This window comes from Meles meles, chromosome 1 (assembly GCF_922984935.1).
Source record: "Meles meles chromosome 1, mMelMel3.1 paternal haplotype, whole genome shotgun sequence".
Lineage (NCBI taxonomy): Eukaryota > Metazoa > Chordata > Mammalia > Carnivora > Mustelidae > Meles > Meles meles.
In genome coordinates, this window is record NC_060066.1 from 175,419,122 (window position 1) to 175,445,129 (window position 26,008).

At 35.7% G+C, this 26,008-nt stretch overlaps 1 protein-coding gene across 2 annotated transcripts in view; it reads left to right on the forward strand.

Annotated features, from left to right (window-relative positions):
- NRDC (nardilysin convertase) overlaps positions 1 to 26,008 on the forward strand; it is a 113,058-nt gene that overhangs the window by 60,975 nt on the left and 26,075 nt on the right. For both annotated transcript variants that reach the window (XR_006821437.1, XM_046028111.1), the window contains exons 5-10: positions 8,747 to 8,820; positions 13,496 to 13,591; positions 15,286 to 15,408; positions 17,903 to 17,960; positions 19,879 to 19,952; positions 21,293 to 21,362. Coding sequence is in view for 1 of the 2 variants with exons in the window: in XM_046028111.1 (XP_045884067.1) it covers positions 8,747 to 8,820; positions 13,496 to 13,591; positions 15,286 to 15,408; positions 17,903 to 17,960; positions 19,879 to 19,952; positions 21,293 to 21,362 (495 nt within the window). In the remaining variant the exon portion in view is untranslated. The remainder of the gene's footprint in view (positions 1 to 8,746; positions 8,821 to 13,495; positions 13,592 to 15,285; positions 15,409 to 17,902; positions 17,961 to 19,878; positions 19,953 to 21,292; positions 21,363 to 26,008) is intronic.

Below are 26,008 nucleotides of genomic sequence, written 5' to 3' on the forward strand. Positions count from 1 at the left end.
AGGATAATACAGTAGTATTGAATTGGGTTAGAAAATGTGAGGTAATGTTAACATGAGAAAATCAATTAATGGCCGTTTATCACTTTGTCAGATTTTTTTTTTTTAAAGATTTTATTTATTTGACAGAGAGCACAAATAGGGAGATGGCCAGCAGAAGGAGAGGAGGAAGCAGTCTCTTGGCTGAGTAGGGAGCCTGATTCAGGGCTGGATCCCAGGAGCCTGGGATCATGACCTAAGCTGAAGACAGCGACTTAACTGACTGAGCTGCCTGGGTGCCCCCATCACATTGTCAGATTGAAGAAAAAAATATATGTAGAAAAAAATTATGTGATGAAATTCAGTATCTGTTAATGAAGATGTTCTTAGCAAACAGAGTATGTCAGCTTTCTCAATATGATATTTGATATTTTGAACCAAGCCTTATATTTAGTGGTGAAACCTTGAAAGCTTTCAAGTTGAGATCAGATGCGAGACAGAGATGCAAGTTGTGATTGCTTCTGTTGATCATTCTATTAGGCAAGGAAGAAAAATAAGCAAAATACACAGCTGTCATAGTAGGTAGTATGATTGTGAATATAGAAAATTCAGATTTTTCTAGGGATAAATTATTAACATTAACATAATATAGTAATGTGGCTTGATATTTAAAATAAAAAGTGATAAAATGATAATGTTTAATGTATAAAAGTCAGTAGTATTTCTCTGTAGGAGCAACAGTTAAAGTACCTTTAAAGCTGTAAAAATAAATACTCAGAAGTCATTCCAAAAATTATGCATAAGTCCTATTTTCAGGGAATATATAAAACCTTATTGTGAGATAGTAAAGAACTAAATAAATTGAGAAGAAATAGTATTCATGGATTTGAAGCCTTATTTATTTTTCTTTTTAGTGATGTCAGTTTTCCTAGTTAATATACAGATTCAGTGATATTGCAGCCAAGATCTCAGAAGATATAAGTAGGTTTTTTTTTTAAAGATTTTATTTATTCATTTGACAGAGAGAGAGAGGTCACAAGCAGGCAGAGAGAGAGAGGAGGAAGCAGGCTCCCCGCTGAACAGAGAGCCCAATGCGGGGCTCGATCCCAGGACCCTGAGATCATGACCTGACCTGAAGGCAGAGGCTTAACCCACTGAGCCACCCGGGCACCCCAGAAGATATATGTAGTTTTTTTTTTTTTTTTTAATTTTTTTTTTTTTTTTAATTTGACAGAGAGAGATCGCAAGTAGACAGAGAGGCAGGTAGAGAGAGAGAGGGAAGCAGGCTCGCCGCCGAGCAGAGAGCCTGATGCGGGACTCGATCCCAGGACCCTGAGATCATGACCTGAGCCGAAGGCAGCGGCTTAACCCACTGAGCCACCCAGGCGCCCCAGATATATGTAGTTTTAAATAGAAAAGCTAAGTCTAAAATTTGTAAGGAGAGGCAGAGGTCCAATTATTTTTTCAAAGGAAAAATAACAGGATAGCAGGACTTGTGACCTGGTAGATACTTAGATTTGTTTTGTAATTAAGACATGATGTTAACAGGGGGCTAAGCAAAGAGACCAATGGAACAGAAGAGAAATCCTGGAAATAGACCAACACATAAGTAGACACTTGATTTTTTAAAAATATTTTATTTATTTATTTGACAGACAGAGATCACAAGTAGGCAGAGAGGCAGGCAGAGAGAGAGAGGAGGAAGCAGGCTCCCCGCTGGGCAGAGAGCCCGATGTGGGGCTTGATCCCAGGGCCCTGGGATCTGACCTGAGCTGAAGGCAGAGGCTTTAACCCACTGAGCCACCCAGGTGCCCGACACTTGATTTTTGATAGGGGCACTGTGGAGTGGTGATGAAAGAGCTTTTAAAGAAATGATTCCAATATAGTTTTGATTTGTATTTCCCTGATGCCAAGTGACGTGGAACACTTTTTTATGTGTCTGTTGGCCATCTGGATGTCTTCTTTACAGAAATGTCTGTTCATGTCCTCTGCCCATTTCTTGATTGGATTATTTGTTCTTTGGGTGTTGAGTTTGCTAAGTTCCTTATAGATTTTGGACACTAGCCCTTTATCTGGGATGTTGTTTGCAAATACCTTCTCCCATTCTGTCAGTTGTCTTTTGGTTTTGTTAACTGTTTCCTTTGCTGTGCAAAAGCTTTTGATCTTGATGAAATCCCAATAGTTCATTTTTGCCCTTGCTTCCCTTGCCTTTGGCGATGTTCCTAGGAAGATGTTGCTGTGGCTGAGGTCGAAGAGGTTGCTGCCTGCGTTCTCCTCAAGGATTTTGATGGATTCCTTTCTCACATTGAGGTCCTTCATCCATTTGGAGTCTATTTTCGTGTGTGGTGTAAGGAAGTGGTCCAATTTCATTTTTCTGCATGTGGCTGTCCAATTTTCCCAGCACCATTTATTGAAGAGGCTGTCTTTTTTCCATTGGACATTCTTTCCTGCTTTGTCGAAGATTAGTTGACCATAGAGGTGAGGGTCTCTTTCTGGGCTCTCTATTCTGTTCCATTGATCTATGTGTCTGTTTTTGTGCCAGTACCATGCTGTCTTGATGATGACAGCTTTGTAATAGAGCTTGAAATCCGGAATTGTGATGCCACCAACTTTGGCTTTCTTTTTCAATATTCCTTTGGCTATTCGAGGTCTTTTCTGGTTCCATATGAATTTTAGGATTATTTGTTCCATTTCTTTGAAAAAAATGGGTAGTATTTTGATAGGGATTGCATTAAATGTGTAGATTGCTTTAGGTAGCACAGACATTTTCACAATATTTATGCTTCCAATTCAGGAGCATGGAACATTTCCCATTTCTTTGTGTCTTCCTCAATTTCTTTCATGAGTACTTTATAGTTGTCTGCATATAGATTCTTAGCCTCTTTGGTTAGGTTTATTCCTAGGTATCTTATAGTTTTGAGTGCAATTGTAAATGGGATTGACTCCTTAATTTCTCTTTCTTCTGTCTTGTTGTCGGTGTACAGAAATGCAACTGATTTCTGTGCATTGATTTTATATCCTGACACTTTACTGAATTCCTGTACAAGTTCTAGCAGTTTTGGAGTGGAGTCTTTTGGGTTTTCCACATATAGTATCATACCATCTGCGAAGAGTGATAGTTTGACTTCTTCTTTGCCGATTTGGATGCCTTTAATTTCCTTTTATTTTCTGATTGCTGAGGCTAGGACTTCTAGTACTGTGTTGAATAGCAGTGGTGATAATGGACATCCCTGCCGTGTTCCTGACCTTAATGGAAAAGCTTTCAGTTTTTCTCCATTGAGAATGATATTTGCGGTGGGTTTTTCATAGATGGCTTTGATAATATTGAGGTATGTGCCCTCTATCTCTACCCTTTGAAGAGTTTTGATCAGGAAGGGATGCTGTACTTTGTCAAATGCTTTTTCAGCATCTATTGAGAGTATCATATGGTTCTTGTTCTTTCTTTTATTAATGTGTTGTATCACATGGATTGATTTGCGGATGTTGAACGAACCTTGCAACCCTGGAATAAATCCCACTTGGTCGTGGTGAATAATCCTTTTAATGTACTGTTGAATCCTATTGGCTAGTATTTTGGTGAGAATTTTTGCATCTGTGTTCATCAAGGATATTGGTCTGTAGTTCTCTTTTTTGGTGGGATCCTTGTCTGGTTTTGGGATCAAGGTGATGCTTGCCTCATAAAATGAGTTTGGAAGTTTTCCTTTTGCACTACTGAGTATTTACCCTAAAGATACAAACGTTGTGATCTGAAGGGGCACGTGCACCCAAATGTTTATAGCAGCAATGTCTACAATAGTCAAACTATGGAAAGAACCTAGATGTCCATCAACAGAGGAATGGATAAAGAAAATGTGGTATATATACACAATGGAATACTATGCAGCCATCAAAAGAAATGAAATCTTGCCATTTGCGACGACGTGGATGGAACTAGAGGGTATCATGCTTAGTGAAATAAGTCAATCGGAGAAAGACAACTATCATATGATCTCCCTGATATGAGGACGTGGAGATGCAACCTGGGGGGTTAGGGGGATAGGAGAAGAATAAATGAAACAAGATGGGATTGGGAGGGAGACAAACCATAAGTGACTCTTAATCTCACAAAACAAACTGAGGGTTGCTGGGGGGAGGGGGGTTGGGAGAGGGGGAGTGGGATTATGGACATTGGGGAGGGTATGTGCTATGGTGAGTGCTGTGAAGTGTGTAAACCTGGCGATTCACAGACCTGTACCCTTGGGGATAAAATACATTATATGTTTATAAAAAAATACGAAATAAATAAAAAATTAAAAAAATTTTTTCCAATAAAAATTGACAAGAAATTTAAAAAAGAAATAATTCCAATATAATTGGGCTTCTATAAAGCCAGAAGCAAAATTGACTCCTTGCCTCACAACATACACAAATGGTCAATTCCAGGTAGATCATAGATCGAAAAGTAAAAAGTACAACTAAAAGTTTTAGAGATAAGTGTAATTTTAGCCTTGGTAAGAGTTACCAAACAAGGTATAAAAAGCACAAAATATAAAGGAAAAGTGATTACTACATTATGTTAATCAAAAGATACTATAGGGGTGCCTAGGTGGCTCAGTCAGTTAAGCAGCTACCTTCAGCTCAGGTCATGATCCCTGATCATGGGGTGGAGCCCCACATTAGACTCCCTGCTCAGCAGAGAGTCTGCTTCTCCCTCAGCCCCTCCACCCCTGCCCCCCTCTTGTGCACTCTCTTTCTCTGTGTCTTTCAAATGAATAAATAAAACTTTTTTCCCCCAAGATTTTATTTGTCAGAGAGAGAGCACAGGCAGGTGGAGTGGCAGGCAGAGGTAGAAGCAGGCTCCCTCCTGAGCAAGGAGCCGAATGTGGGACTCCATCTCAGGACCCTGGTATCATGACCTGAGCTGAAGGCAGACCCCTAACCAACTGAGTCACCCAGAAGTCCTAATAAAAATCTTTTAAAAAGGGCACCTGAGTGGCTCAGTGTGGTAAGCCTCTGCCTTCAGCTCAGGTCATGATCTCAGGGTCCTGGGATCGAGTCCTGCATCAGGCTCTCAGTGGAGAACCTGCTTCCCCCTCTCTCTCTGCCTGCCTCTCTGCCTACTTGTGATTTCTCTGTGTGTCAAATAAATAAATAAAATCTTTGAAAAAAAAATCTTCAAAAAAAATTTACTGTAAAGAGTGTGGGGAAAAAAGCAAATTTAAAGTAGAAGAATATATTTGCAACACATATAACCAAGGACTTATATTTAAAATAATTGTCATTGATTTTTAATTATTAGATTATATGTATAATTATATATAACATAATTAAATGTATAAAATGAATAAGCATATACATTATTAAAATCAGAAAAAATACAACCTAATAGAAAAAAAGCCTTAAACAGGTATTCTACAAAAGAAAAAATTCAAATGATATGTTTTTAAAAGATTTTATTTATTTATTTATTTGACAGAGACACAGTGAGAGAGGGGACAGAAGCAGGGGGAGTGGGAGAGGGAGAATCAAGTTTTCCACTGAACAGGGAGCCTGATGCAGTACTCGATTCCAGGACTCTGGGATCATGACCTGAGCTAAAGTCAGATGCTTAACAACTGAGCCACCTGGGTGCCCCTGAAATGATTCATAAATATATGAAATGGTATTCAGTCTCATTAGGAATCGAGAAAATGTAAATTAAAGCCAGTATGAGATTTAATGTACGTACTCTTGAAAGTTGCAATAAACACTTAAGTCAGACTATACCAGGTGAGGGTGATACAAACTTTGTTTTATCTAGTGCTATTGAACATGTGCATGCATACACTATTATGTAGGAGTTCTTTCCTGGATTTATACCTAGACAAACTTGTGCAAATGTGCACCGATACACTTTGCTAAGAATTTATGGCAGCATTGATTGTAATAGTTCAAACCTGAAACTAGACTAGGTGTTCATTTGCAGTACCTTAGGTGAATAAATTAATGTAGTGGAATAATCTTCAGTGAAAATAAATGAACCACAGCCACATGTACCATCATGGGTGAATATTAAATAAGTAAGATGTAAAGAATACATACAGTGTATTTCCATTTACATAAAGTCAGAAACAAAACTAGATTTTGTCTAGAACATGTATTCTTAGCAGGGATGATCTTGTTCCTGTTGGTGGCAAAAAATTGTTCTTTGGAGGTGAAAAAATGGTCAGAATTATAATGGTTTGTCACCCTCCAAAGCTTAACGCTACCTGATAAAACCTTTACTTAGTATCTAATTTCTGTTTTGAGTTTTCTTGAGTATCACATGAGCACCATTTATAGTGATATGAATTCATAAAAGATATATAAAGCATATGCAATGTCAGTACTACAAAATTGTGTTGGATAGGTGATTGGAGGACTTTCAAATTATTGCTTGATCTTGAAGTCATCAGTAGAGGTGGTCTGCACATGCCAGTTGGTTCCATTTGCTGCTTTGTGAATGTTTGTTTGATACTCTGCTTTTGTGTATGACTTTGGCATTAAGAATTAAATAGAAACATGCTGTTTTATTATTTGACTGAACAGAAGTTATCAACCCTTCAGTTATACCAATACTGAAAATAAGAAAATGTCGATTGTCTTACTATCTAGTAGCTAATTAAATGTTTCTTTTTTGAATCAGGAAAAAGGGAAAAGTTTACTAAGAATTGCAGAAAATTAACTTTCTCAGTTTTATTTGCTGGGAAAGTGGATGTTAATTTAAAATTTTTTTTACAATGCTATTTTTATATAAATGGATATATATGTAATTTGATGCATCACAATTTATGTAAATAAATTATGTTAAAAAGCAAATAACATTATAAAGCCAAGTGAAATATTGATAGCCTTTAAAATTTTAATTTTTAACTTAAAAAAATTAATCATTTCTAACCCTGCATTGAATAGAAGAATGGGCTTTATATACCTTATATGTGTATAAAAATAATCACAGATACATATACAGATAAACAGTATATCTGATATTAAAAGTTCAAGGAGAGTGATTGGGGGAAATCTGAAAAGACTACCTAAGGTTGATAATGGGGAAAAAGAAAGGCAAGAAACACTGATCTAGTAATGTATATATGAGTGATAAAACTAAAGAAGAGCAAAGAAATGATTATCATGACATTCAAGATATTTACGCTGAGGATAAGGTAGATGCTAGGTGCTTTTAGAATTATGACACGGGTCTGTTTTTTGACTTACGTGCTAGTCACTCAGGTGTTTACATTATAGTTATGTGTTAGTCTGTGTTCATGTTTTATGTACTTTTCTGAATGAGTGTTACCATGAAAAAAGGTAGTTTGTAGACTTTATGGAATTGCAGAATATTGTTTAGATTTTACGTATGCATGATTATGAACTAATTTTCCAACCTAATAAACTTCTTCTTTTTTTTTTTTTTTAAAGATTTATTTATCAGATAGAGATCACAAGTAGGCAGAGAGGCAGGCAGAGAGGGAGGGGGAAGCAGGCTCACCACTGAGCAGAGAGCCTGATGCGGGGCTCCATTCCAGGATCTTGAAATTATGACCTGAGCGGAAGGCAGAGGCTTAACCCACTGAGCCACCCAGGTGCCCCCTTTTGTTTTTTTTGTTTTTTTTTTTCCCCATTTTATTTATTTTTTCAGCGTAACAGTATTCATTCTTTTTGCACAACACCCAGTGCTCCATGCAAAACATGCCCTCCCCATTACCCACCACCTGTTCCCCCAACCTCCCACCCCTGACCCTTCAAAACCCTCAGGTTGCCCCAACCTCCCACCCCTGACCCTTCAAAACCCTCAGGTTGTTTTTCAGAGTCCATAGTCTCTTATGGTTCGCCTCCCCTCCCCAATGTCCATAGCCCGCTCCCCCTCTCCCAATCCCACCTCCCCCCAGCAACCCCCAGTTTGTTTTGTGAGATTAAGAGTCATTTATGGTTTGTCTCCCTCCCAATCCCATCTTGTTTCATTTATTCTTCTCCTATCCCCCTACCCCCCCATGTTGCTTCTCCATGTCCTCATATCAGGGGGATCATATGACAGAATGGCTAAAATTAACAAGTCAGGAAATGACAGATGCTGGAGAGGATGTGGAGAAAGGGGAACCCTCCTCCACTGTTGGTGGGAATGCAAGCTGGTGCAACCACTCTGGAAAACAGCATGGAGGTTCCTCAAAATGTTGAAAATAGAACTACCCTATGACCCAGCAATTGCACTACTGGGTATTTACCCTAAAGATACAAACATAGTGATCCGAAGGGGCACGTGTACCCGAATGTTTATAGCAGCAATGTCTACAATAGCCAGACTATGGAAAGAACCTAGATGTCCATCAACAGATGAATGGATAAAGAAGATGTGGTATATATACACAATGGAATACTATGCAGCCATCAAAAGAAATGAAATCTTGCCATTTGCGACGACGTGGATGGAACTAGAGCGTATCATGCTTAGTGAAATAAGTCAATCGGAGAAAGACCCCTTTTGTTTTTTTAAAGACTATTTATTTATTGAGAGAGAACACATGTGCGCACAAGTCGGGGAGGACAGAGGGAAAGGGAGAGAGAATCTTAGACTTCACACTGAGCGTGGAGCCTGATGTGGGGCTTTACTTCACAACCCTGAGATCATGATCTGAGCTGAAATCAAGAGTTGGAGGCTTAACTAGCAGAGCTACCCAGGCACCACCAATTTAGTAGATTTCTTAATAAAAAAATAGATGTTGACCGATTAAAAGATTTCTTTTAAACAAGCCAGGGCTTGTTTTTTGTTTTTCAGATGGGCTCAGTTCTTCATTCATCCACTAATGATAAGAGATGCAATTGACCGTGAGGTTGAAGCTGTTGATAGTGGTAAGATAAGTGCTTTATATTTTATGATTATTTCTTGCATTGAACTAGGTATTTAACAAATATATGATTCTTTATCACTAGACCATTTTATCTTTGTATCATAAAGGGCTGAAATGAAATACATGTATCATTTATTCCTAAACCATTAAATGTCTTAATTCAGTGTAGATTTGAAAAAAAGAATGATAGATTATTGTTTTTCAGTCTTTGTTTTTTGAGGGTTTTACCATAGTGACTAATCTTTTGTAGGATGGTAGCCTAATCCTTAAAGCTAATGATGTGGGTTGAAACTTTAAAAGCTCACATAACTCCTTTTGCATGAAGATACTTTTTTTCTGAGACTTTAAGTACCATTGTGATATTTAAATAGCTTACCTTTTGTTACCTCTGTGTGTCAGTGCTTTGTAGTTTAAATTTTGGTAGTTCTGAAAACAACTGAGATATATTTATGGATGAAGAAGCTAAATCCTTGAATAGGAAATGCATTTAATTTTGTTTTTTGACAGTTTTTCTTGTCTTTAGTACATAAAGAATGAAGACCATAAGGAAAACTGTACTTATATAGGGTGAGGCTTCATTATAGAGCTGTGCTATAAATATCCCTTAATTACAGAGTACCAATAAATAGCACCACCATGGAATAACCCTGCATGCTTTATTTTAGCATTGAAAACATGTAATACCAAACTTGGGAGCACTTTCAGTTCATACAGGTTAGGCTTGGCTTGCAAGAACTCAAGAGGCAGGTTTCTGCACTTGTTTTCTCCTTTTGTGGCATTTTCCTCTTTGGCTTGACTCAGTGTTGAGTTGTAATACTGGCTTACTGCATTTATTAAGCTGAGTAAACTATAGATGGTTAGAAAGAGCCATCTGCTGGAAGTCAGCAGATTTTGTGTTTTACTTCTAAAAATTTAACTGACTGTGGCCCTCAACTTATTTGTAAAAGAGGGTGAAGTTATATTCCTCCCAGCTCTTCTATATTCTTATAATCAAGGATTTATTTTCTTCATTTTTGTTATTTGCCTACGACAATGTCTCTTTTATCATAGATCCAGATAAGTATTTGTTGAGTGGATGAGAAACCAAAACAACCAAGGAAAACTCTAAAAGACTTTCCTACTTTTTGAGACTTCGGAACTGTTTTCTGTCTTAAATACTTTGAAGTATGTTTTTCCTTATACAGTTTCTACATTGGGTTGAAGTGTTGGTATTTACGAAATTAAACCTGTAATTCAATTTTACAAGTTTAAGTCAAAATATATTTTATTATATTTTGAAATATTATGTAGAAATAGATATGTGTGTATACACACATGTAATAAGTAGTTTTGGTTTAAAATGAACTTAAGCTAAAAGCTTTGTTGTTTTTGTTTTGCTCTGCTCATTTGTTTCTGATGAGAGGAGACCTAGTTCAATTTGTGACCTGATACAAAGAGCTCAGTATATGTGATTAGTCACTTAGCCTCCCAAATGTGAAGGATTTACTTAAGATGGGGGAGATGGAGGAGCTCTTAAATTGTAAGATTACCATTCATTACATGAATTACAATTCATTAACCAGTTTCAAAAGTTCAGTAATCTGATATTATTTTCTTCTATTCAGTTGTGATAGTCTTTCTTCTATCATTCTTATCTCAATTACATGTTTTTAGTTGCCTGCTTGCTTGGATGGTCCACTCCTTGTTTAGAGAAGTTGAAGGGAGGTTCAGCTTTCCTGGCAGATTCATCTTCTCATTTTCCTTTTTTATTCCTTTTCATCTGCTTATAAAAAAAGAGTCTTTCCTGGGTTTTTAATTTACTACGTAGTTCTGACTTCATTACTCTATCACTGTGCCTCGCATTGACAATCTATTTTTGTTCTAATCTTTCAAATGAATGGTTAGATGTTTATATTTAAAAGCATTTGTTTATACATTGTGGATAAGTGTGTTCCGTGTTCTACAGTTTTCTTGAATACATTTGATAACAGAAACTCATGTCAGTGTCCACAGGGTAGGTTTTAAAATGGGATTAGCTTATTGCTAAAAGAAGACTGTAGAGAAAAAAAATTATTCTTAATGATTAGCTTTTTATTTTAGTGATAGTTCATACTCACATAAATGTGTATAATTTCCTACACAATGTGTCTTAGTGATTGAGATTGAAAATATGGCCAAAGCCTTTTTAAATCTAATCAAGTAGTGGAATGTGTTTTCTAAGTGTTCAGATATTTATACTCTATTTTTATCAGTTGTTGTGGTTGTATCACTTTTTGTGGATATGTTTACATGTCTGTTATCTTTCTGTTGCCACTAAAACAGATTACCAGAAACTGAGTGCTCAAAATATCACAGATTTATTTTCTTAAAGGTTGGAGGTCAGAAGTCTAAATTACTTCCTCACTTGGCTGCATTCCTTTTGGAGGCTGTAAGAGATAAGCTGTTTCCTGGCCTTTTCCATCTTCTAGTTACCGTTTGTGTCCCTGGCTATGGCTCTTTTCTCTATTTTAGGAGTCATCAGGGTAGATAGAACCTTCTCTCTGAACTCTGCTTGTGTCCTTAGATATTTTCTCTGACTTTGACCCTCTTGTCTTTCTAAGGACCCTCGTGATTACATTAGGACCACCCAGATAATCCAGGATAACCTCTCCTTCTCAGGATCCTTAATTTAATTCATACCTGCAGAGTTCCTTTTACTATGTAAGAGAACCCATTTGTAGGTTTTGGAGATTAGGATGTATACATTTTGGGGGGCTCTTACTCAACCTACCACACTTAATAATGAAATTGTTTTTCTTGTAGCCATATCTTCATATTTTTTAAAAGATTTTTTTTTTTAAATTTGTTGAAGCTATGTATATATTTTTTACTCTCTCATTATTGATTTAGACTTCATGGTCTATATATAACTAAAGTATTTTGAATACATTTACTTCTGTTTCTTCCCATCCCTACTGTCACCACTTTAGTTTCCTCTCTCTTTACCAAATATAATAGTGATGACTCCTGATCAGTTATCTTGTCTCTACTTTTGCTTCCCTTCAACCCATTTCCCACTTTTACAACTAGAATGAACTTGATAAAGTCCAAATCTGATAATGTCACTCTCCTAACATCTGCAGGTATTTATTAAACATATGCACTACTTTGCTATTACTCCTATGATAAATAAAAATAGCTGACATTTATGGAGAATGTATAATATGCATTATTGTGATTGTTATTCTCCATTATCCATATTTAATATCCTTATCCCCATAGGCTTAGAAAGGTTAGTACTTAACTCAGGGTTCAGAATCAGCCATTTTCTCAATTTTTTTCAAAAGTTGTTTTTTTCCTTATCTTTAGCCTTGCCTCTGCTTTGATTCTGAACATTGCTCAACCAAAAAAACTGTATCTGTTTTTCAAAGGTGCCATAATCTCCTTTTCCTTTAAGATTTTCTCCTTAGAATGTTTTACACACTCCCATTTCTCCTTCTGTTCCTATTCCCTAGAAAATTCCAGTTTGTTCCTTAGTGCTCAGCCTGAGTCATTCCCCAGAAAGCCTCTATTTCTAAGTCCCCCCGCCAGTAAATTCACACACACATAAGACAAAATTAGGTTAGGTGACAGCCCTTTTATATTTTCATAATACCCTCTATGTTGTAGCACTTAACCATAGCAAACTGCAGTTTCTATTGACTCTAAGCTCCTATGATTATTAAACAGCTCCACTGGCCTCTTTGCTGCCTTTGAATTCATTGAGGTATTTCTTGTCTTAAAGCCTTTGAGTTTATAATTTCCATACCTAGAAAACTTCCCCAGAACTTCTTATGATATCATCCTCACTTTATTTGGATTTTGCTCACTTGTCACTTCCTCAGGCCTTTTATGACCATTCTGTTGTCACTCTCTATTCTCTTACACAGATTTATTTTTCTGATAGCACCCACCACTGTTTTTTGGTTTATTCATTGTTTATCTCCCCTACTAGAATGTAAACTCCTTGAGGGCAGGGCTTGGCCCCCCCCTTTTTTTTCACATTTCTGCCTCTAGCAACTGGTTCAGTAGTACCTGCCTCATAGTAGATGTTCAGTAAATAATTGTTGAAGGAATATATTTTATCTTTTTAAATCCTTATAAAAATCCTATGAAATAAGTACAAATTATTCCATTTTATAGATGCAGAAATAGAATCGGGGAAGTTAGAGAATATCCTTAAGGTTGTACAGCTTAGTATATGGCAGAAGTTGGATTCTAGTGAAGATATTTCTGACTTCAAAGTGATTGTTCTTAACCATTAATACTTCCTTACTGACATAACTGGTTTTGGAGGAAATTTCAACAACATATACAACAAAGTTCTCAAGTAATAAGGAGTTTGATTTAACATCTTATTAGCACTTTATCAGTAAAATCTGGGACACAGCAACCTAGAATTGAAACCTTCAGGTTGTTAACTATTTTGTTTCATTTGAAAATAAGGGAAAACCTCTAGAAAGAAGTTGCATTGACTGCCTATAGTTACAAAATATGTTAAGTCATAGAGCCTGGCCTACGTCATTGAGTTCCCCATTTCAATCTTATAACATGAAATTCATAAAATTAATTTTTGTCATTCCTTACTTTCAGTTCTGTGCAGTTCAGTTCTTGAATTTCCATTAATAAAGCAAATACTGAATTTCATTTTATTAAAAGTGTTTCTTTAAATCTGACAGAATATCAGCTTGCAAGACCTTCTGATGCAAACAGAAAGGAAATGTTGTTTGGAAGCCTTGCAAGACCTGGACATCCTATGGGGAAATTTTTTTGGGGTAAGATGCTAAATACTTAATCTTATTTCATGTTTTCTAATTGAGGAAGATTGAAAATATGAAAAGTTGATAAAGAATGGAAGATTATGAAAGCAAAATTGCTAGGTACCTTTTACCTTTTAGGATAAGTCAGCAGCTTTTCAAGCACGTATTTGGTTCTCTAACATTGGATATATCAAGAATAGCACCTAACATTTTGTGAATGCTTTTTGAGTATCAGATACTGTGCTAATTCTATATGAATTACCTCGTTTGACCATCATAACAGTGTTATGAGCTGGGTACCATTATCTCCATTTAAAGTTAAGGAACAGGCTCAGGGAAGTTATTTAATTTGCTTAAATCACACAGTGGTGGATGTGAGATTTGAACATCTGTTTATATAATTATAAAGTCTGTGCTCTACCCCAGCCTGACATTTCCATTTATCAACAGAGATTCAGCAATGATTTCTCTAATAGTTTTTGAGCAGTGACCAAATTTTGTTTAATCAGTAAGCTGTTTAAATGGTGTCTGTTTTTCATAACGGCTTTTTCTTAGTGTTAGAATTCAGTTATAACCTAATGTTAACCCTCTTGACCATAGTGTAGAATCTGGGATGAGTTGATCTAAGTAGTACTCAGCCATCAAAAAAATGAAATCTTGACATTTTCAATGACATGGATGGAACTGGAGGGTGTTATGCTAAGCAAAATGAGTCAATGAGAGAAACACAATATCTTTTTTTTTTTTTTAAGATTTTATTTATTTATTTGATAGACAGAGATCACAAGTGGGCAGAGAGGCAGGCAGAGACAGAGGAGGAAGCAGGCTCGCCGCTGAGCAGAGAGCCCGATGGGGGGCTCGATCTCAGGATCCTGGGATCATGACCCGAGCCGAAGGCAGAGGCTTTGACCCACTGAGCCACCCAGGAGCCCCAGAAACACAATATCTTATGATCTCACTGATATGTGGAATTTAAGAAACAAAACAGAAGATCATAGGGGAAGAGAGGAAAAAATAAAGCAAGATCAAATCAGAGAGAGGGATAAACCAAAAGAGACTCTTAATCATAGGGAACAAACTGAGAGTTGCTAGAGGAGAGGGAAGTGGGGAGATGGTGTAACTAGGTGATGGACATTAAAGAGGGCATGTGATGTAATGAGCACTGGGTATTATATACTGAATCACTGACCTCTACCTCTGAAACCAATAATACATTATATGTTAATTAATTGAATTTAAATTTTAAAAATGGGAAATAAATAGAACTTCATTCAGAGGATGTTTTGTACCGTTATATACATTTTATATGACAACCTTGGTTTATATGGTTTATTTTTAAGGATTATATAGAATATAAATAAAATAATTCAGAGATAAAACCTGAATTGACTACTAGACTAATTAAGAGAGGAAGTTTATGGCAGTTGTTGTTAAGGTATTGCCAAATGGATATTAATTCCTTATGTGTTAAAATATACATCACAATTGTTTTTGTGAATTTTTGTCCTATATTGATATTATTGCTATTATTATACACTAGTTCTATATTCTTGAGTCACTTAGGTTATTTCATTACTTATACATTGTTAGCAAAGTATGCATTTTTGGTGTAGAGACTTTTGACAAAGTAAACTTTAAAAAAAATTTTTAAATTTCAGTATAGTTCAAAATAAAACTGTTTCTGTGATCTTTTTCATCCTTTTTTACAGGAAATGCTGAGACACTCAAACATGAACCAAAAAGGAATAATATTGATACGCATGCTAGACTGAGAGAATTCTGGATGCGTTACTATTCTGCTCATTACATGACTTTAGTGGTTCAATCCAAAGGTAGTGTATTATGTTATGACCCTTAGAATTATTTTGAAGTAGTGCTTTCTTAGGTTTTGTTTGCCTTGATCAGTTTTGCAGTGTACTATTAATTACTTTAGTGCTTGATTCTAGTATGACTTAAAGGAAGTCAGGATTTGGAAAAGTCACATAGCAAGTGAAATAGCTTTGAGGAAGCACAAAACCATCTGATTCTCAGGCAACTGTTTTTTTTATTTTAGAGACATAGGTTGTATTTCTAGGCTAGTCTGTGAGTTTGTGAGTATACTAATGTACTAATAGGTCATGAATTGGTCTTTTAAGGCACATTCAGATGCTGTCTCTGTTATCTTTGGTTTTGCATTTAATCTGTATTGATCATAAACTCTGACAGGGCAAGGTGTTTGTCTCTCATCTTTATATAGGGTCCAGTGGCATGATTATTTGAAATCCATCATAATAATGATAGCAAAAGTATCTTAAATGTAAAGAACTGGTCAGTGTTTCTTTTCCTTCTTTTATCATTATCTTCAGTAATGTGTGTTAACTTTTTTTCATTAAATAAATGGTAGCTTTCTTTTGTTTTCCTTATATTTCAGTCTCTTTAGTTCAGTTGTCAAAATATTCCTTTTTGACATATCTTACAGTTTGCGCATTTATTTTTAAAAAAGTAAACTTCTCACCTGATGTGACTCTTTGTTTTTATAAAATTTTGTTCTCTCATGTCAAAATTTAAATTAAAGCTAACTTGGCTCTTAAGTAGAAAACATTTTTGCATTTAGGATCAAAATTAGTCCACTAAGTTGACTTGAATGTAAAGCTTTGGATATAGAATGGCAGATTCTTTTGTTCAGACTGTAGATGTGCATCTAGATTCCTTTTACAGCATTTGTTAAAATAGGCAGTTCCATATTCAGTATGTAATTTCAGTTTTTAATTACTGTTTCCAAGTCTGTCACAAATGTGCATTTTTTTTTAAAGATTTTATTTATTTATTTGAAAGACAGAAATTACAAGTAGGCAGAGAGGCAGGCAGAGAGAGAGGAGGAAGCAGGCTCCCTGCTGAGCAGAGAGCCCGATGAGGGGCTCGATCCCAGGACCCTGGGATCATGACCTGAGCCGAAGGCAGAGGCTTTAACCCACTGAGCCACCCAGGCGCCCCACAAATGTGCATTTTTCTTCAACTGTATTATTTCCTTTGCGTTCTCTTGTGATAACAAATATGAGTGTATTTTTTTAAGATTTTCTTTCTTTATTTGACAGACAGAGATCACAAGTAGGCAGAGAGGCAGGCAGAGAGAGAGGGGGAAGCAGGCTCCCCGCTGAGCAGAGAGCCCGATGCGGGGCTCAATCCCAGGACCCTGGGATCGAGCCCGATGCGGGGCTCAATCCCAGGACCCTGGGATCATGACCTGAGCCAAAGGCAGAGGCTTTAACCTATTGAGCCACCCAGGCGCCCCCAAATATAAGAGTGTATTAATGCTTGTTGCAAATTTCTAATATAAGTCCTAGATATTTGATAAGAAAACCTTGTATAATTCAAATTCAATTGTTTTTAACCTTTAGCATTTATTATACCATTTAAGAGTTAAATATCTATGGATGGATGCCTGGGTGGCTCAGTCGGTTAAGCATCAGAATTTTTATTTCAGCTCAGACCTTGATCTCAGGGTAGTGAGTTCAAGCCCCATGTTGGGTTAAAAAAAAATTATATATGTATATTATATGATTTATAAAATAATGTTTGTAAGTGTATAAAATAAGAGTTAAATATCTATATAAGTGGTATAGAGTAAATTCAGAGCTTGATTAGTTTAATTTATATCTTGGTTTTTTACTGGGCACCTTTTGAAAATAGTGAAACTTGTGTCTGGTGGAACTAACAAATACTATTCATTGATAGTAATGAGTCAGTGAGGTAAAGGTAAAAGGTTTCTTTTCCCATTTAGATCTGCTTTATTAGAAATTTCAAAAGAATTTTGTATGAAATATCAGAATCAAAAGAAGATAGAAATCATATGAAACCTAAGAGGAAGACTTACAGATTGAAACCTCAGCAAGTATAAATTAATATAAAATAAATGGAGTGTAAAAGTACTAATAAGATCCTGAGAAAGAAAAATCAGTACGGTGTGGGTTAATTGGGAGAAACCTTCCATGAGGAAGTAAGTTTGGAATAGAGTAGGCCGATGGTTAGTATATTCTTATCTCTTGGCCCTCTACACTGCCTAACGATAAATAAAAACTTTTTTTTTTTTAACTTGTGTACTTTTTTCTCACATTATCAACTAGAAATACAGGAGTCTAATAAAATTATAAGTGTCTCAAGGTTTTCTTAATTGTTGTTATTTTGTTGTTGTTGTTGTTACTCATTACTGGTTAAGAAGTGGCAGGTAAAGCCCAAATCAAAATATCCCTTTGTTTTATACCTAAAGATAGGTGAGATATCCAATTGCATTTCTACCTTAAATAACAATATTGCATTTTCCTGTCTCCTTCCTGCTCTCCCCACAAGAAACACTGGATACTTTGGAAAAGTGGGTGACTGAAATCTTCTCTCAGATACCAAACAAGTAAGACATTCATTTTCATAAACCATATACTTTTAGAGTTAAAGAGACATCGTCTTGTGTGAGTGTGTGAGTCCCAGAGGTTCTTTTTTTTTTTTTTTTTTTTTTTGGTGGGGAAAGGGGTATTATTTTTTTAAAAGGTGATTGCTAAAATGGTTTTAGCAAGATCACAGAGACTTTGAGTGGGAAAACTAAGATGAGAATCCAAGTTTCTATAATTTCTATAGTTCAAAATTTATAAGCTTGTAAACTTGCAGTAAGCAGTAATTCTGAAGATTTTATGGCTCCTTTTACATTTGGAGTTTTTCTGTTACTGTGTAGAGTGTTTGAAACTGATATAAAAGCAAGTATTGTATGGTGAGGCGGAGTATATATATACTCGTATCCCTCAGAACAAATTGTGTTCTGAAAGTTTGCTTTTTAAGGCAGTTGTTTGGGACTTGCAGTACTCTCCTCCATAAAAGAAAGAATCTTGTAGGTGATGATTGACTTTCCATATTAACTAAAAAGTCTATTTCATGTAGTTGATCCAAATTATCTTTCTTTTTTTAAGATTTTATTTATTTATCTGACAGACAGAGATCACAGGTAGGCAGAGAGGCAGACAGAGAGAGAGGGGGAAGCAGACTCCCCGCTGAGCAGAGAGCCCAAAGTGGGGCTCCATCCCTGGTCCCTGGGATCATGACCTGAGCCGAAGGCAGAGATTTCAACCTACTGAGCCACCCAGGCGCCCCAATCCAAATTATCTTTTTTCAGAAATTGCATATATGGTTCCAATTCAAAAAGCTACACTTTTTGTTTACCTCAAATTCATCAAAATGATACAGATATTTAAAATACAATTTGTTGCAACATTTTTGTAATAAAAAATATCAGAAAATTAATTTTGAAGCAATTAAGTCCTTCTTCCTACTCCTAGTAGTTTGTATTTTAATGCAGTAAATGAAATCAGGTTTTTTTTCTTGCATCAGGTGAGTAAGTTAGATTTTTTTTCCAGTTCCTCATTCTAGGACATAATTTATTTTAAATTTATGAAAGAAAAATTGGCTATGGAAATGTTAGAATATTTGTAGTAACAATTGATTGGTTATTATTAACTTGGCTTTATGTAAATTTTCATTGATAATTTAGCAGTACTTTTTAGGTATGGAAAGATAATGAAAGCCATGCCAAAGTTGTGGGGTTGTTTTGTTTGTTTGGGTAAGAAATGAGTATGAGCTATGGAAATGTTGAATGGCAGATTGAAATGTGTTTTACTGTGAACCTTTAGCAAAAAATCAGGGATATATTGACGAGAGGAATTCATTAGGTCCTGTCAATCCCTCGTAGGCAATTTTTAGAAGTTCTCTTAAATAGTAATCACTAACAACTTTGGTTCCTTAATTGGACAGGTTAAAAAATCTTCTGGGTATTTAATAATAATTCATATTGACAATGTTTTAGAAGAGACAGTTAACAATATCTTCAACCAAATGAGAAGCTTCCGGAAAGAGAATCCATGTCTTTAAATACCAAAGTGCCTAATACACTGCTTGTTACCTAAAAATCATTCCATTTATACTTGTTGAATTAAAAATACCTCTAGTATGTTTTCTTTCTGAAATGGCTTTATATGAGAGGAGAGTTTAAGTTGAATGGGGCTGACAGAGGCAGTAAATATTGGGAGGGGAGGCCACTTCACTTCATTGTTTTCTGTCTCCCATGAGTTTTGGAGATATTTGAGTTACTGGGACTGAGATGAAGACTAGGTTAAGCTCAGGATTTTGTGGCATTGTTGCCATCTATTTGCTTATGCCTAGAATGGTTTTCAGCCAGGAGTATGTAGAATAGATTATAAATACCTATCAGTTAGGCATCCCTAAAGATACTGCTTATAAAGGCTTTTGCCAATTAAATTTTAATGTATTTGTTTTATTTTCAGTGGGTTACCCAAACCAAACTTTGGCCATTTAACGGATCCATTTGACACACCAGCATTTAACAAACTTTATAGAGGTTCGTGAACCAAAGGTTTAAAACTGTTTGAAATAACTGTAGCACATTCTCTAAAACTTACTTGAGGCTGCCAATTTTCTTTGAAAATGACAACACAACAGAAAGTACAGCTGGGTTGGAAAGAGAGTAGAAGGACAGAGGCAATCCAGTTAGTGACGGACTGCAGACCAGTAACAGATTGGTCTGCTGCCTTGCTGCTACTCAAGTCTGTTTTATGCTTTCTCCTTGTTTTCCCCTTATTCCCTTTTTTTTCTTTGATTGACGTTTCTTTCCAAGTTCATTTTATCTATGCTCTGCTCTTTATTACCTTTAAAAAGAGAAAAATAGAGGAGGGATAAGACTTTGGAAATTATTTCCTTTTATCTCAATTATAAAAACAATTTTTTTTAAATGAAGAAAAATAAAAATAAAGTGTAAAGAAACTGGAAAATCACCCTTAAATCTTATCATCTAGAGAAGTCATTTTGGCAAATTTCTTTTGAGTTTCTGTAGGTATATTTTAACATAGTTGAGATGATAAGTATATACACTTCTATTTCTTACTTTTTTCATTTAATATTATATTTGTAAGAATTTTCCAATGAGCCACCACATGGTTATGCTATAATTTACATAACAATTTGCCCATAGTGAATATTGCAGAAATATTCCTAATTCAACTTTTTTCTTTCTTTGCTCTATGATGGCAGATCCCCCCTCCTTTTTCCTGATTGCCTAGGTATTCCCTCCTCTTCTTTGTTTACCCCATTGCCAGTCTCTCTCCTCTTCTTTCTTTGATCAATGACTGTTTTGTCACACACTTTTTCTGCTGCCCACTCCATTCTATCTAAGCTGACTCTTCCCAGAGACAGCTTATTTCTGTTGTATTCTTTCTGGCTTTGTGTTTTCTCTTCATAGAATCATAGAGTAATAGCACTGGGAAGAATCATAGAGCTACTTTAGCCTAACCCCCTTTCCAGATACAAAAAGATTTAAATGAGAATGATTTTCCTCAAGGTTACATAAACACATATAGCAAGGTAGAGGTAGGGCTAGATTTCAACCATGGGTCTCCCAGCTCCTAGTCCTGTATCCTTTCTTGCAAGAAGGGATCCTTCTTAGGAGTATTTCATATTTTCATAGTTCTTTTATCCGTTTTCTCTACCTATGAAACCAAACTGAAAAGAAATTTATAAAAATTACATTATTCAAATTGGAAAATTGGCAACTTGAAATAATAATTGCATTGTATTTAACCTTCCCCTGTTTACTGGAGGATGAAATATATTTAAAAAAATCATGTAGCATAAGAAAATGGAGAAACACTTATATCTGTTTTTCTGAAAAATATTTTTGTTTAGTTGTTCCAATCAGAAAAATTCATGCTTTGACCATCACATGGGCACTTCCCCCTCAACAGCAACATTACAGGTAAGAGTTCAGGGCAAATTTACTGCATTGGAAACTAAATGAGAGTGATATTTTGGAAGCATATTAAACAGTTTCAATTTGAGTGTTCTGTTATGTGATAAACTGGGACCTCACTACTGGAGTTTTTGAACCTGGCTGTATATTTTAATGTCTTCTTAGGTATAAAAACTAGAGTTTTCTTATAACTAGTTGCCTTTTGTGAGTTTTTGAAAATAAGTATCTTTGTGTGAATGCTAATTTCTGCAATTAGATTCTTTAGTTCGTTGAGTACAAAAATATATTAGCTTATGGCTGATTTGTTAGAGGTGACCACTTAATTTGAGCTTGTCAAAAAGTAAAGTAATTTTGAGCCTGGAATATGACAACAACCTAAATCTGAAGGACTTATACCTTTGAGTTAGTAATGAGTTGGGAAAGAGTTATATAGATTAGGAAAACATTTTCCCAGGTTATTTATATAGTTATCTTATATGAGCAGAATGGCAAGGGCAAGAAAGTCTTTAAAGATAAGGATCAGTCAATGCCTACAAATACTTTTCTGATTAAAACAAATGCTAATGAACTGATAAAAATTTACCTTATTAAAAAAAAAAAATTACCAATAGAACAAACCCATGAGGATAAACACAGAAGCAAAAGGAAAGTAATATTGCTTAAGCTCAGTAAAACCTTTTTTTCACATATATGATAGAATAATCAATCATCCTATCAGGTTAACAAGAATGGTATGCTTCCCTTAAGAAAGCAGAGAATGTGTATTACCTACTTGCTTTTGGTGCAAGGATAACACAGGAAAAAGCAATATACATTGATTCTGTAGTTTTGGTAGAGTGTCTTCAAAAGTGTTAAAATTATTATATGCATGTTTAAAAGCTCATTCTATTTAACTTTTTACTATAAAAATAATACATTCTTGTAAAATATTAAAATAGGGCAAAAGAGTATTAACTAAAATAAAGCTGTGCTTCTAATTTTTGTTTCTGAAAAATAGGCCCAACATTAATACTTTCTTATATATCCTTCAGACATTGAAACAGTAAATATAAAACCTTTTTTTTTGTATGGAGATGAAACTGTACTATATATACTGTTCTTCCTTTTTTGGGCAACCCTTTTTTTTCTAAATAACAAAGGCTGATTTATCCTGATTGATTACTAAGGTATTTTATTGTAGAAATCTTGAAAATTGCTGAAAAGCAGGAAAAAATCATTCACGATTATATTTTCCAAAGAATGTTAAAATTTCTGTATGTTTCCATCCAGTTACTATTTTTTATGGGCTATCTATTTGTTTTAATATGCCCTTCATCATTCATCTGGAATCTCTAATTCTGTGAATTAGCCTTTTGGGGAAGCCTTTTTTTTTTGTTCCCCACAAAGAAGTCCCCCCCTTTTTATAAATTAGTTATCTTTTAATTTTATAGATGCTCAAAGTCATACAACTTGTAATTCGAAGAATTGACATCTGAACACTGACATTTAAATTTTAGAGTCTGAACTCTTTTTTTCTTTTTAAGGATGAAATGGCTTATTTTTATTTTTTTTTTAATTAACATATAATGTTTTATTTGCCCCAGGGGTACAGGTCTGTGAATCATCAGGCTTGCACATTTCACAGCACTCATCATAGCACATACCCTCCCCAATGTCCATCCCTCAGCCACCCTATCCCTAACCTCCCACCCCCCAGCATCCCCTCAGTTTGTTTTGTGAGATTAAGAGTCTCTTATGGTTTGTCTCCCGCTGGATCCCATCTTCTTTTATTGTTTCCCTCCCTACCCTTGTTTATACCTACAGAGTAACCAAATACAAAACCATTAGATTTGTTCAGATGCAGATGTTTTGTAATCTACAGCATTCATTCTTTAATTTATTTCTCCTATATCAGTCTTAGGATAGATATAATTCAAGTTCATATTTTGAAACAATTTTGTGTGGGGTTTGAAGATTGCTTAATGTAGTCAAGATCCTAATATTATATACCTTCCTGATCAAAACTCTTCAAAGTGTAGAGATAAAGGGCACATACCTCAATATTATCAAAGCCATCTATGAAAAACCCACTGCAAATATCATTCTCAATGGAGAAAAACTGAAAGCTTTTCCGTTAAGGTCAGGAACACGGCAGGGATGTCCATTATCACCACTGCTATTCAACACAGTACTAGAAGTCCTAGCCTCAGCAATCAGACAACAAAAGGAAATTAAAGGCATCCAGATCGGCAAAGAAGAAGTCAAACTATCACTCTTCGAAGATGATATAATACTATATGTGGAAAACCCAAAAGACTCCACTCCAAAACTGCTAGAACTTGTACAGGAATTCAGTAAAGTGTCAGGATATAAAATCAATGCACAGAAATCAGTTGCATTTCTGTACACCGACAACAAGACAGAAGAAAGAGAAATTAAGGAGTCAATCCCATTTACAATTGCACTCAAAACTATAAGATACCTAGGAATAAACCTAACCAAAGAGGCTAAGAATCTATATGCAGACAACTATAAAGTACTCATGAAAGAAATTGAGGAAGACACAAAGAAATGGGAAATGTTCCATGCTCCTGAATTGGAAGCATAAATATTGTGAAAATGTCTGTGCTACCTAAAGCAATCTACACATTTAATGCAATCCCTATCAAAATACCGCCCATTTTTTTCAAAGAAATGGAACAAATAATCCTAAAATTCATATGGAACCAGAAAAGACCTCGAATAGCCAAAGGAATATTGAAAAAGAAAGCCAAAGTTGGTGGCATCACAATTCCGGACTTCAAGCTCTATTACAAAGCTGTCATCATCAAGACAGCATGGTACTGGCACAAAAACAGACACATAGATCAATGGAACAGAATAGAGAGCCCAGAAAGAGACCCTCACCTCTATGGTCAACTAATCTTCGACAAAGCAGGAAAGAATGTCCAATGGAAAAAAGACAGCCTCTTCAATAAATGGTGCTGGGAAAATTGGACAGCCACATGCAGAAAAATGAAATTGGACCACTTCCTTACACCACACACGAAAATAGACTCCAAATGGATGAAGGACCTCAATGTGAGAAAGGAATCCATCAAAATCCTTGAGGAGAACGCAGGCAGCAACCTCTTCGACCTCAGCCACAGCAACATCTTCCTAGGAACATCGCCAAAGGCAAGGGAAGCAAGGGCAAAAATGAACTATTGGGATTTCATCAAGATCAAAAGCTTTTGCACAGCAAAGGAAACAGTTAACAAAACCAAAAGACAACTGACAGAATGGGAGAAGGTATTTGCAAACAACATCCCAGATAAAGGGCTAGTGTCCAAAATCTATAAGGAACTTAGCAAACTCAACACCCAAAGAACAAATAATCCAATCAAGAAATGGGCAGAGGACATGAACAGACATTTCTGCAAAGAAGACATCCAGATGGCCAACAGACACATGAAAAAATGCTCCACATCACTCGGCATCAGGGAAATACAAATCAAAACCACAATGAGGTATCACCTCACACCAGTCAATTAATGGCTAAAATTAACAAGTCAGGAAATGACAGATGCTGGCGAGGATGCGGAGAAAGGGGAACCCTCCTACACTGTTGGTGGGAATTCAAGCTGGTGCAACCACTCTGGAAAACAGCATGGAGGTTCCTCAAAAAGTTGAAAATAGAGCTACGCTATGACCCAGCAATTGCACTACTGGGTATTTACCCTAAAGATACAAACGTTGTGATCCGAAGGGTCACGTGCACCCGAATGTTTCTAGCAGCAATGTCTACAATAGCCAAATTGTGGAAAGAACCTAGATGTCCATCAACAGATGAATGGATAAAGAAGATGTGGTATATATACACAATGGAATACTATGCAGCCATCAAAAGAAATGAAATCTTGCCATTTGCGACAATGTGGATGGAACTAGAGTGTATCATGCTTAGTGAAATAAGTCAATTGGAGAAAGACAAGTATCATATGATCTCCCTGATATGAGGACGTGGAGATGCAACCTGGGGGGTTAGGGGGATAGGAGAAGAATAAATGAAACAAGATGGGATTGGGAGGGAGACAAACCATAAGTGACTCTTAATCTCACAAAACAAACTGAGGGTTGCTGGGGGGAGGGGGGGTTGGGAGAGGACATTGGGGAAGGTATGTGCTATGGTGAGTGCTGTGAAGTGTGTAAACCTGGCGATTCACAGACCTGTACCCCTGGGGATAAAAATACATTATATGTTTATAAAAAAATAAGAAATAAATAAAAATTTTAAAAAAAGATCCTAATATTATAACTTAACTTTTAAGAGTTTATTGAACTCCATAAACTAATTTTAAAATTTAAGAATGCTTAGATTTCTTAACTTTATTTTTCTATATACTTTTATTTTGTAGCAATACATTTCTGAAATTATAGTAGAAGCTAGTGGGAAAAGACAATTTAAATAATATATATATATAATTACTCAGACTAACATTTTTACACCTGTTACATTACATTGTCATGAAAACTCTATGAATAAGTAGCTGGACAAGTGAAGAGAAAAAGAAAAATGCAATGAGTTTACGTCTCTTGTTCAAGATCATGCATTTACTTAAAGGAATAACTAAAACTATAAGCTAGATTTTCTGACCCATAAAGCAATACATTTCATTTTACTACAGAGCTTG